Source organism: Echinops telfairi, unplaced genomic scaffold (assembly GCF_000313985.2).
Source record: "Echinops telfairi isolate 266 unplaced genomic scaffold, ASM31398v2 ScPeMD7_2291;HRSCAF=2852, whole genome shotgun sequence".
NCBI classification, from domain to species: Eukaryota; Metazoa; Chordata; class Mammalia; order Afrosoricida; family Tenrecidae; genus Echinops; species Echinops telfairi.
The window spans coordinates 46,960,987-46,973,111 of record NW_022106189.1 but is presented as its reverse complement, the minus strand read 5'-3'; the positions used below and the strand labels follow the sequence as shown (position 1 = coordinate 46,973,111).

At 64.0% G+C, this 12,125-nt stretch overlaps 1 protein-coding gene across 2 annotated transcripts in view; it reads left to right on the top strand.

Moving 5' to 3' along the window:
- FBXO31 (F-box protein 31) overlaps positions 1–12,119 on the top strand; it is a 15,908-nt gene extending 3,789 nt beyond the window's left edge. For both annotated transcript variants that reach the window (XM_004704516.2, XM_045293813.1), the window contains exons 2-9: positions 2,574–2,645; positions 7,139–7,215; positions 7,939–8,106; positions 8,455–8,529; positions 10,020–10,129; positions 10,418–10,571; positions 10,867–11,213; positions 11,883–12,119. In XM_004704516.2, coding sequence (XP_004704573.1) covers positions 2,574–2,645; positions 7,139–7,215; positions 7,939–8,106; positions 8,455–8,529; positions 10,020–10,129; positions 10,418–10,571; positions 10,867–11,213; positions 11,883–12,105 — 1,226 coding nt within the window. In that variant the 3' untranslated portion in view covers positions 12,106–12,119. The remainder of the gene's footprint in view (positions 1–2,573; positions 2,646–7,138; positions 7,216–7,938; positions 8,107–8,454; positions 8,530–10,019; positions 10,130–10,417; positions 10,572–10,866; positions 11,214–11,882) is intronic.
- Positions 12,120–12,125: the final 6 nt, after the last annotated feature.

The following is a 12,125-nucleotide window of genomic DNA, read 5'->3' as shown; positions in this document are numbered from 1 at the left end:
CTGCCTCAGGAAGCAGGCAGGGCTGTGAACGTGTGTTTGTCGGGGGTGGGTTCTCAAGGAGGACCTGGTTGGGTAGGTGGGCAGCAGTCCCTGCTGAGAGACACCGCGGAAGGCCAGCCCAGTGGCCCTGGGCGGCTGCTGCGCTTTGGGCCATCACCCTGCCATCTCCCGGAATGCCTCCAGAGAGGCCCGGCAGGTGTGCACAGCCTTTGCCTGTCTAGAGTGCCAGCCAGGGGCCAAGGCTCATTCATTACTTAAAGCATTGCTGCTGCTGCGGGGACACACACAGGACGGGCCGGCTCAGCAGTGCCTGAGCACAGTCCTGGGGCAGCGACGCCACTTCCCGGTGGCTTTTGTCTTCCTCTTCTGAGTGGCTCCTCCTGGCAGTGCAGACCCCCTGCCCCCCAAGGGGCCTGTCTGAACTCTCCCGCTGCCGATGGTCACTCAGGTCCCGTTTGGATAGACTTCCAAAGAGCACACTGCAGGAGGCAGACGCTCTGTGTTAGTTAAGCTAAACCCACAGGGTGGGCGCTCTGAAACCACCAGCCGCTCCTCGGGAGACGGAAGAGGCTTTCTGCTCTGGCAGAGCGTTAGAGCCTGGGAAAGACACGGGGGAGAGGCCCGCGGGGGAGGCGTTCTACCCTGCCCTGTGGGGTCGGCTGTGAGTTCAGGGTGGGAGCACATAACGTGTGGCAGGGAGGTACCGCTGCCATGTGGTGTGAGCCCGCTGCCCCCCTCCAGGGGAAGGGTGATGCACGCTGTGACCACGCTTGTCGAGTCCTGGGATGGAGATGCCATCAGTGACAGACGCACCCCTTTCCTGTGAAGTCTGATGTTGAAGGCAAAGTGGGCAATGAGAAACCACTGTTCGTCAGTCTGTCTGCCTGCAGGCAGAGGAAAAGGACGCCTGGACACAGCATGGGCTCTCCGCTGGCCTAGGAGTGCAGCTTGGTTCCCTGGAGGCCCTGCGTGGCCATACCCACGAGACCGGTTGCAGGCAGGTGGCCTGTGGGCAGTTGGGTGTCCCAAGCCTACAGCTAGGAAGCAACGCCTGCCCCATTGCCCAGCATGGCTCCCGTGTTGGCCCTGAGGGCTGAGGACCTGCAGGGCACTGACAGGAGCATGGACGAGGAAGGTGGTGCTTTCTTCTGGGCTGGGTGTCTCTCTGTGTCCTTGACACTGGGAACCTGGCAGGCCCTGGCTCCGGACAGTGGCTCCTTCCCCCCGGGCAGACATGGGCACTTGCCAGAGCACATTGATTGACCCTCACTGGCCAGGAGCTGCACCCAGATAGGGGTGACATAATGTGCTTAGCGACTGGCTCGTCTTCCTGACCGGAAAGGCCCCCCGCAGAGGCCGGTGCCCTGGGATGTCTGGAGAAGAGCCAAGTCCATTGGGGGAACAGCCCCTCCCCAGAGTTACCACACGAGTCAGCGTCTATAACTGAGGGGCCAGCCAGGCCCAGCTGGGTGCTGGGCAGGGGTACTTTGTCCACCCTGCTGTTCTGGGCGGGAGATCGGGAGTGAATTTGCCTGAGTAGGAGAGCCCAGAATGCTAGGGAAGGCCCGGGTGATGCAGGGGCTGTGGGCCATCGTGGTCACCCACCTGCCTCACATGGTGTGTGTGGGGGGCTGGCTCAAGTCGGCCCCCAGCAGTTTCAGGACAGGCCACATGGGGGGTGGTAGGTGGGCTGCAGCGGGGCTGACTGGGGTCCAGGTAGGGCCAGACAGGAGTGAGACTCCTGAGGGGACTCCCCTCCCACTGTGCAGGAACCCGCCCACTAGTGACAGCCCACAGTCTATTAGGCCTTTCTGCGCCCACACAGTCTGAAATGCCGCTGGTGAGGGTACCGAGTGCCCATGGTGGGTTCTGGTTTCAATGTTCTTCCGCTTCCCCCAGTCCCACTCCTGGGGCGGTGCTGACCCCTCTCCTGGAGGGCAGGGCAGTGGCTGGCCCTCAGGCACAGTGAGCACCAGCTGTCTGTTGACATGCAGGCCTGGTTGGTGACCCCGTCTGCCACGTTTCCTTTATTTCAGAGCATGGCCGAGGCTTGAGCAGAGGACCAGTGGTTTGGTAGGGACGTGGTGGTGGGGTGACTCAAATGGGCAGCCAGCTGGGGACAGGAGGAAGCAGGGTTCAGGGTGGGCTGAAGAAGGGGACCAAGATGTCCCAGTGTGTTGCACACCGTTTCCTGGGTGCGGGGTGGGGGTTCGGCCAGCATTGGGAGCAACCCCGTGGGTGACAGCAGCCCTGGCCACCTCCCACCCAGCTGCCACGTGGAACCTCCTTCCCACAGGAACTCAGGTCCTTTCAGGAGTGGGGCTTCCTGCTGCCTCTTTGCGGGCAGGGTGGGACGGCAGAGCACATTAAGATATTCGAGCGGTGATGTCATCAAGGGTGTCGGGGACCAGGGCAGGCTCATGGCTTCTCCAGGGAGCGAGCATGTGCACAGGGTGCGCAGAAGCCCTGGCCCATCCACAGGCAAGGTAGCTGGATACCCACAGAGAAGGCGGAGTCTGCGTGGGCCCAAGTCTGTCCGTCTGACCCTGCTGACTCTTGGGCTCCCCTCACAGAGTACGGCGTCTGCGAGAACCTGCGGAAGCTGGAGATCACAGGCGTTTCCTGCCGGGACGTCTACGCCAAGCGTGAGTGTCCCCTTGCCCTGAGCTGTAGGGTGTGGGCGACGGGCCACACCTCAGACCCCTCCTGGGGGGGTTCACAGCACCAACAGTGGTCAGGTTCTTCGGCCCCTCCCTGGCAAAAGAAGCCCCCACGCCTGCCCACCCTCCGAGACCACAGCCTGCGCTCTGTTGGCCACTGATCCCGCTGCCGGACAGAGCGAGCAGTTTTATGGCCAACAGTTAAGCACTCTGTAGCTTCGTGGTGGGATGCAGCTGGTCTTCTGTGTATCCACACACTGCCCACTTCTGCCTGTGGTTCCACCTCCCACTGTCCTGCGGTCTCAGCTTCCCCTCTGACCCCGCCCACCTGGCTGGCCTCTGTTGGCCGTGGTGATGCCTGGTCTTTTCCAAGGCTTTAAGTTTCATTCTGTGTCCCCCCCGTACTCTCTCCAAGAGCGTGCTGGCGCAGTGGTTATGCACTGGGCTGCTAACCATGGGGCCAGCAGTTCAAAGCCCCCAGGGGAGAAAGAGCAGGAGTTACAGTCCTGGAAGCCCCCAGGAACAGTCCTGCCTGGTCCCCTCTCCTGCTGGCCTTACCCTTTGCAGCGTCTCTGCAGCGTGGGGGGTGGGGGGTGGCGGAGGGCGGCTCACTAGCCAGGCATCTGGCCCCCTCGTCTGCTCCTGTCTCAGGAGCAGACAGATGTGTGCCCCTCCTTCCCTCTGTGCCAGTCCTCAGGGCCTAGGTCCTCGCCCTGTCCATTGCCTGCAGGGGTGAGGCCCTTGGTCAGCTGCACGGTGGATGGCAGCAGACACAACATGACCCCCCCATCTTGTCACGGCCTTCCTTTGCCAGGCTGTTTGGCCCACGTCACCGCAAAGTGACAGTGAGGCAGCTTCCCTGTAAGGGCAGAGGCACTGAGAAACGGCCCTGTGGGGGACTGAAGCTCGCCAGAGCCTGGAGGCCCCGGCACACGTTAGGAAAGGCCTGGAGAGGAGTCGGTAGAGCCATCAGCACCGTCCTGCCAGGGCACAGGGGACCACTCGGGTCTCGTGAGTCAGGGTGCCCTGCAGCAGCAGCTGCTGATAAGCCGACGTTAGGTGTTGGGGTGCTTGTGGCCCCAGTGGGGGTGCTCCCAGCCACATTCCAGGTTGTGGAGATTGGAGCGGGGTGTGCAGACGGGCAGGTCAGTAGGGGGACGTCGTAGGCGGGGATGCCCACTGCCGAGCAGCTGCCCCTGTGGATCCCCCGACTTATCAACCTGGCCCCCAAGGAGTGGTTTACACCATCTGCTAGGCAGTGCTGCATGCCCCCCTGCTTAGGCAGGAGATGGGCCTCGCTGCCCACTGTCCCCTGCAGCCAGGATGACACTGCCCATTCTTGGGCCCCTGGGTGGGTCTGGTGGCAGGGAGCACGAGCACCCGGAGGTACAGGAGGGCGGGGACATCCGCCTGCATCAGAAGCCACACAAAGACCCCTGCCCCCAGAACAAGGCCGAGGGAGCACAGGGTTCCCTGGCCATTCATCCCAGGCTCCCTGTCTCCCGCCTCAGTGGGATGCACAGCTTGCAGCTCAGGGATAGTCGCGAGGGCAGGTCCAGGGCGGACTCTGACAGTGGACAGGAGTGTGACCTGCAGAGCAGGAGCGCTGGCCATGCGCCGCGAGAGTCGGGCCCCTTCCCAGCCCTCTCCCCCTGTGTCCGTCCAGGCTTAACCCCTTGCGAGAAGTCGGGACGGCTCGTGAAAATCCTGCCCGATTGCGAGCATGTGACGTACCGCGACGTGTACACCTGCCGTACGTGCGTGCGTGCGTGCGTGCGTGCGTGCGCGCGCGCGCAGACTTGCACGCTGCGGGATGCCCGGGCGGGCGCAGGCTGGCCTCTGCCTTCCACTGGGCTTGCGCTCGCTCACTCCTCTGTCCGCGTCTGTCTGACCCGGGGTCCTCGGGCGGGGCTCGGATGTGAGGGCCCTGCCTCAGCTTTGCGGTGTTGGACGTAGTAGCCTAACGCCTGGGGGGGGCCGCGGCCCCGCCTGTCGCCGCCGTCTGTCCTTTCCGCCCGCTGTCGTGCAGTCCCCGTGCGAGTGCAGAGCGAGTGCCCTCGTGGCCCTGCCTCCTTTGCGGTCAGCCTGGCGCCCAGCAAGGGCGGTTTGAGCCCCAGCAGCGAGGCCTGGAGGGAGACGAGGGTGGGGGGAGGGCAGTTGCTTCTCTTGGGCTCCGAGGGCTACTCAGAGCCCGGATGGACTGCTGGCAGGGCTTTGGTTTTTGGCCCTGCACCCTTCTTGGTGCCGCCCCCCCTCCCTCCCAGGGCTCGGAACCTCCCCTGTCCAGCGGGGTCCGCAGGGAGGGAAGACAGGCAGGCAGGGCAGGCAGCCTGTGTTGGATGCCAGCTCCAAGTGAGGTGGGAGAGCTGATAACAGGGTCCAAGGCAAAGGCGTGGGAGGTCCCAGCTCCTCCCGAAGTTCCTAGAAGCCCCCAGCCTCCTGTCCTGCCCCTGCAGGCGGGCCATCAGAGGCTGGCCGTTTGGGCACATGCAGCTGAGCAAACAGCCCTCTGGAGGGAGGGGACCCAGTGGCTTCCAGCATCTTCCCTGGCCCCCACAGCGAGGTTGGCAGAGAGCCCCTACCTCAGGGGACTTTGCATATGACAAGTAAACAAGGCTTTCCCAAGCCACCAGGCGGTGCAGGCAGGGAGGGATGGCTCCAGGCTCTGGGGTCCCTGAACCAGCCTTCTGGAACGCCTTGGGGCTGTGGGCCTGAGGCAGGCTGACTGCCCCCGCCCCTGGAGCCAGCAGCGATGGCGTGGGTGTGGACCTGGACAATGGATTGCTGTGCTGGCAGGCACCGTGTGGCCTGGGTTTCTGGGACGGGCGGACGGGTACTCACAGTTCCGTTACCTCGGGGACCTTCCAGAACAGCTATCACACACCCAGAGCGACCAGGCTCTAGACACTCTGGCAGCGTTTCTAGGCGGGGGCTGAGGCTGGGCCAGCGGGGTGGGGGGGCTTTTCCTGCCTCGTCCTGGCTTCTAAGGGCTCAGGATCCCCTCCTGTTCACCGCTCTCTTGGAGTGTCTAGACTTGTGTGTGTGTGTGTGTGTGTGTAGACAGACGGTGTGGTTCTGGGGCTGCCTCTCAGGGGAGCCTGGTGGCTCAGGCTGGGAGGGAGGGTCCCCATCTCTCTCTCTCAGCTCCTTTGATCATGTCCATGTCGCCTCTCCCCTGTCTGTGCTGCTTCATCTCTCTCTCTCTCTTGGAATTGGGTTGCATTTGTGGGGAGCGCTTGCTTGCCCCCCAGGTCGGGTTCCTGTTGTTAGGTGTGTTCAGGACTCCAGGATCACCCCTGCTCCCCCCGCCCCCCGTCCCTACCACACATACATGCACACACTGGAATCGGGGCTGACTGCGCCTCTGTCGTGTTTGTGACAGACAGAGATCCCACCCACCCCCGCTCTGCTCTGTTTTAGAGCTGCTCTGTGATCTCTTGAGGGGCATGTTGTCCACAACCCCCCACTCCCGGGGCGGTGGGGGGGGGCTCATCAAAGGAGGGGAAGGGCGGCTGTGTGTGGTGACACAGGGCCAGGTTCAAACAGGCCGCTGAGCAGGCCCAGTGCCTCGTCCATCCTGGCGGACAGCTTTCTTCCAGCCCCTCTGGGCATTCAGTGCAATTGGGAGAACCCTGTGTCCCTGTGAGGTGACCCGGTCCCCAAAGCACCGGGTTTTGCTTACGATTTTCTTTGGGTTAAAGCACCCCTCCCCCTCCCTGCAATCCTGCAAGCATGCTGTGACTTAGGCAATCTTCACTGCCCTGGTGGCGCTGCAGGTTAGGCGTGGGACATCGCTCCTCGGGAACAAGGTGAGGCTGCTGCCGGTGCAGACGGGCAGCCCCAGAAACATGGGCTCTTCCGTCAGGCTCGGCAGTGGGGGAGGGATGCATGCTGAAGAAGATCGCTGGGACCCAGCAGCCTGGGTCCACCTGTCCTGCAGCCCTGGGTACCCTGTGCCCCCAGGGGCCGGTTGGCTGGTCAGTGGGTCATGAGCCACCTGCCCGGCGCCTGTCCGGCTCTCCGCCTGCCATCCATCCCATGCACATGCTGCCCTCCTTGGCCGGTCTCAGCCCCCGTCTGAATAGCCCTCGTCTTTGCTGGTCTTTGCTGTTGTTGCCGGCATCAGTGATTTCTCCATCCCTGTCAACTTTGCAATTATTTTGGCAAAAGATCTTTTTTTTAAGTGCCCAATGGGTTTTAGCTGGAATCTTGTTGCGTATAACAGTGTGGGTGGCATGGCCGTGTTCTGATAGAACAGCATTTTCTTCCCACATAAGATCATTGCCCAGCCTTGCTTGGATGCCCCCACTGACGGGAAACTCACTACCTCACATGGGAGCTCACCCCATGTCAAAAGCGGTGTCATTCCTCACGGTTGGAGGATCGTGGGCAGGACGTGTGTGTGCGATCGTGTGTGATGTCTTGTGTGTGTCCTCCTGTTGCACGCTGGCCCTGTGTGATGCCTGCTCTCCCCACAGTGCTGCACCGCTACCGGCACATCCTGGGGCTCTGGCAGCCGGACATCGGGCCTTACGGCGGGCTGCTGAACGTGGTGGTGAGTGCCTGGCAGCTGCGAGGAGCTCAGGCACACAGCCCCTTTTCCATTGGGTTGGGCGGGGGGTTTGCCGAGCTCGCGCTGGGCCTCCGTGCTGTCCCTGGGTGCTTTGCTCGTGGGGCAGGGCACTGTGACTCTTGGGTTTGGAGAGAGATCTGGGCGCTTCTCACCTGTGTGGCCTGGGCAGGTTCGGGGCAGTGGAGCCTCCTCTCCTTCAGCGCAGGCTGTGTGAGGGCAGCAGCAGCTCAGAGCGGGGTCAGGGGTGGGGTTGGGGGGCACAGGGGCCCGAGGCTCCACCTCGCCCAGGCTTTCTGAGCCCCTGGTGTTTGGGGACCACTCACTGCCCTCAGCTCTTCCTGTGGCATGCTGATGGCGTGACTAGCTCCCAGGTGCCCATGGTTTAGGGCTTCGTTCTGCCTGTCTCTAGGGTCATGGCTTCCCCTGGGCAGTGCAGTGATGGCCCCCATGGGGCTGGGAGGGGGCCCACCCCACACAGCTTCAGCCTCGCTCTGAGCAGGATCCTCAGGCCGACTCTCTTGAGGGTGTCCCCGGGCGTCCTCCCCCCCAGGGGCACATTAGGCCCCACTGCTCCAGTAGGTCACGGGCCATGTCACACAGGAGGTGGTGCTGCTCTGAGCCGGCACAGCCAGCCTTGGGGGGGTGGGGGTGCATGAGAGCAGAGGACCCAGAGCCAGTGCCCACGCAGACCGCCCCTTGGCACAGGTGGACGGCTTGTTTATCATTGGGTGGATGTACCTGCCACCCCACGACCCGCATGTGGATGACCCGATGCGCTGCAAGCCTCTGTTCAGGATCCACCTGACGGAGCGGCAGTCAGCCACCGTGGAGTGCATGTACGGCCACCGGGGGCCCCACCATGGCCACGTGCAGGTGAGGACTTGGAGGGGACACAGGGAGGCCTCCCTCCACACCTTCCTTTGTTTCCCGTGTGCTGACTGCCCGGTGGCATTGACTCCCCACCTGCCCCTGGTCACTGCTGGGCAATGGTGTGTGTCCCCTGCCAGGGTGCATCACCTCTTTACTGCTCCAGGGGGTGCAGCTGGGACAGCCCCCTTCCCTGACTACAGGGCTGCAAGCTGTCTTCTGTGCACTTGCCGGGTCTAGTCCTGGGTGGTGGGGGCAGGGTTGTGGTCATCCCTGTCTGACCATGAGATTCATGTCTGAATCAGTTGTACCTGTGTGTGTGTGTGTGTCTCTCGCTGGCTGTGAACATGGAAGATCGTGAAGAAGGATGAGTTCTCCACCAAGTGCAACCAGACGGACCACCACCGCATGTCGGGGGGCCGGCAGGAGGTGAGGTGCCGGAGATGCCAGGGCAGGCAGGACGGGTCCACAGTTATCTCGGCTGCTGGGGCGGTTGAGCTGGTGTGCCAGCCCTCCTGGCCTGCAGGGAGCCCTGCTGCTGAAGAAGCTTCACATCATAGGCCCAGGCTTGCGGCAATGTGACGGACACCTCAGCAGGTGGCCACGGACAGCAGCAGCTCCCGGTCAATGCCCCCCTCCCCAACCCCACTGACAGCAGCAGCTCCCGGTCAATGCCCCCCTCCCCAACCCCACTGACAGCAGCAGCTCCCGGTCAATGCCCCCCTCCCCAACCCCACGGACAGCAGCAGCTCCCGGTCAATGCCCCCCCCCCCAACCCCACGGACAGCAGCAGCTCCCGGTCAATGCCCCCTCCCCCAACCTCCTGCGTCTTCTCAGTCCCTGGTAGGGTCTCCCCCCCGCCCCCCCCTGCCCAGCTGCCCCAGCCCCATCCACTCTGGCCAGCACAGCTGTGTCTCCCCGGGCTGAATGCTGGGGAAGCACCTGGCCCCTGGCTCTCTGCTGTGGCCATGGGGCAGCAAGGCAGCTATGGGCAAGTGCCCAAGCCTTTAAAAGCTCCCTCCTGTCTGTACACCCACTGCCTGGGACCCTGTCTTCCACTGGGCCCTGGACAGACATGCACCGCCTTGGAAACCCAGCCCAGCTGCCCCGACCCCAGCAAGCCTGGGGGACCAAGCAGACTGCCCTGCGCCAGGGCTCTGGCGGTTGCCATGCTGCCCTCCCCAAGAGGCTGGTGGGTTCGAGCTGCCAGGCTCTCAGTGGGCAGGTGGGTGCTTCAACCTCTGTGCCACCAGGGGCCCCGGCTGCCACCCTCAGCCCTGGAGGGATGTTTGTAAGGCGAGTCTTGCAGAGTCCTGGGCTGAGCACCCTGCTGACCGCGCGCGGGCCGAGGTGGCAGTGTGTAGCTCAGGGCTGCTTCACGGCCGCTCCGAGGTCCCTGCTGGTCACGCCCGTTCTATCTTCTGTCTGCGGTGGTCCTGTCATTGTGTTTGCACGTGCCGGCTCTCCGATCAGTAACGGTCAGCTTTAACACGGTGGAAGCCTAGCCCGGCGGTTTCTTTCTCTGGCTCATTTCCTGAGACCCACAAAGACTGCCCAGACGATGGCCCCGCAGCTCCGTGCTCGAACGTTTGTAGCTGTACGCTGTGTGCAGTGTTGAGGTCTGGGCCCCCAGCCATATTGAGCTGCTCTCTGTGTGTGGTCTGAGGTCAGGATTGTGGCTCCACTGGGAGTCCGCTGTGTGAAGGCACCTCCGCCCACCCCCCAGCCTTCAGCCCTCCTCCCACCCAGCCTTGTCCATCTGCGGGCCCCTCCTGAGAGAGGACAGGAAGCAGTGTCGGCCCGGGACCCAGGGAGACTCTGAGGCCAGCAGTGCAGCCCCCACTTGCAGACCCGGACTGCTCGGGGTCCCACGCTGAGGCCTGACCCCTGGTGACCCCATGGCTGTGCTCTGTCGGAAGGAGTTCCGGACATGGCTGCGGGAGGAGTGGGGTCGGACACTGGAGGACATCTTCCACGAGCACATGCAGGAGCTGATCCTGATGAAGTTCATCTACACCAGCCAGTACGAGTGAGTGACGGCCGCTCTGGGGGAGGGTGCCCGCTGCCCCCTCGACGGCAGGCCAGTACGAGTGAGTGACGGCCGCTCTGGGGGAGGGTGCCCGCTGCCCCCTCGACGGCAGGCCAGTATGAGTGAGTGACGGCCGCTCTGGGGGAGGGTGCCCGCTGCCCCCTCGACGGCAGGACTCGCCTGTGAGAGCAGACGTGGCCACGGGCATGGCCAAGTAGACCTGGGGTCCCACCTGGGCTGCTGTCTGCACATGGGCTCAGCCTAGCCTGAGCTGACCCTTCCCCCCAGCAACTGCCTGACGTACCGCCGGATTTACCTGCCGCCCAGCCACCCCGACGACCTCGTCCCGCCAGGCCTCTTCAAGGGCACCTACGGCAGCCACGGGCTGGAGCTCATCATGCTCAGTTTCCACGGCACTCGGGCCCAGGGCACCAAGATCACTGTGAGTGCTTGCCCGTGGGGACCCACAGCCACCTGGGTGGCGTCCTGTGAGGGGTGGGGACCCACAGCCCTCCTGAGTGGGGTCCTGTGAGGCTCGGGGACCCCACTGCTGCCTGAGTGGGATCCTGGCTCGTGCACACCTGATGACTACATCGGTCTTCAAACCGGTGCTGGGGGAACGCTGGTGCCAGATGCTGTCCCAAGGCTGTGGTCTTTGCCAAGGGTGTTGTTGGGCAGGCACCCGTGCTCCCGGGGCCGGGCCTGATGGCTAGCCTGAGCAGCCTCACATTCCCCAGGGCGACCCCAACATCCCGGCTGGGCAGCAGACCGTGGAGGTGGACCTGCAGCGCCGCATCCAGCTGCCCGAGGCCGAGAGCCCGCACAGCTTCAGCGCGCTCTCGAGAGCGGTGCTGGAGGCCGGGAAGCAGGCGAGGCAGCAGGATGGTGCACAGGGCCCCGCCCCACCTTCCCCGGACCCCGCCCCGCCCACCAAGGAGGCTGCCCGGGGACCCGCCGAGGGCTGCCAGGAGACCCAGGGCAGCACTGGGGCTGCCCAGCCGCCCACCAAGCCGGGGCAGCCATTTGTGCTGCCCATGGGCGTGAGCTCTCGCAGCCAGGACTACCCCCGCACCTGCCGGGTGTGGTGAGTGGGGCCGGGGCTGCGGGCCAGCTTGGGGGACAGGCCTGACTGATCAGTCCTAGGAGAAGGCGGCCGTAACTGCTCCCCACAGGGTCCAGGCTGGCCCAGACCCCCCGGATGACCAGTCCCTGCTGAGCCACAGGCGTCCCTCTTGCCTCTGTGGTACTGGCTCTGAACCCCGTGGGCAGCACCTGCCCCACCACCAAGGCACCCCGTGGTCATTGGGGAGGCAGTCCTGGAGTTCTGTGGATTTCAGGGACGGAAGTAGACAGGCACCTACTTCCCTCTAAGTCAGCCGAGGCCTGGTCAGCGGGCGGGGTGTTACTGTCTGACCTTACTGCTCAGCCACTGCGCACGCGTGTGTGTGCGCGTGCGTGTGTGCATGTGTGTGTGTGTGCGCGCGCGTGTGTGTGCATGTGTGTGTGTGTGCGTGCGTGCGTGTGTGTGTGTGTGTGTGTGTGTGTGTGACAGTTTTGACACGGGGCATAGCCAGCCCAGAGATGATGGTCACTACTGGTCCTGACCCTCCAGGACCTGTGAGCTTGGTGGGCTGGGGACGGTGGTCAGCAGGCTGACGAATGGGCAGTGTGGCCCCAAGAGGCAAGTGAGTGGTGACTGGGTGGGGCAGGGGTGCCACCAGCCAGCTTCCCTCACCAGGCCCCTCTCCCGCAGCTTCTACGGCACGGGGCTCATCGCGGGCCACGGCTTCACCAGCCCTGAGCGCACGCCCGGGGTGTTTGTGCTCTTCGACGAGGACCGCTTCGGCTTCCTCTGGCTGGGGCTGAAGTCCTTCAGCCTGTACAGCCGTGTCAGGGTGGCCTTCCAGAGTGCCCAGGCGCCCTCCGCACGCGCCTTCGATGACATGCTCAAGAACATCCAGGCCCCCACGTCCTGACAGCCCCCCGGGGGTGCTGG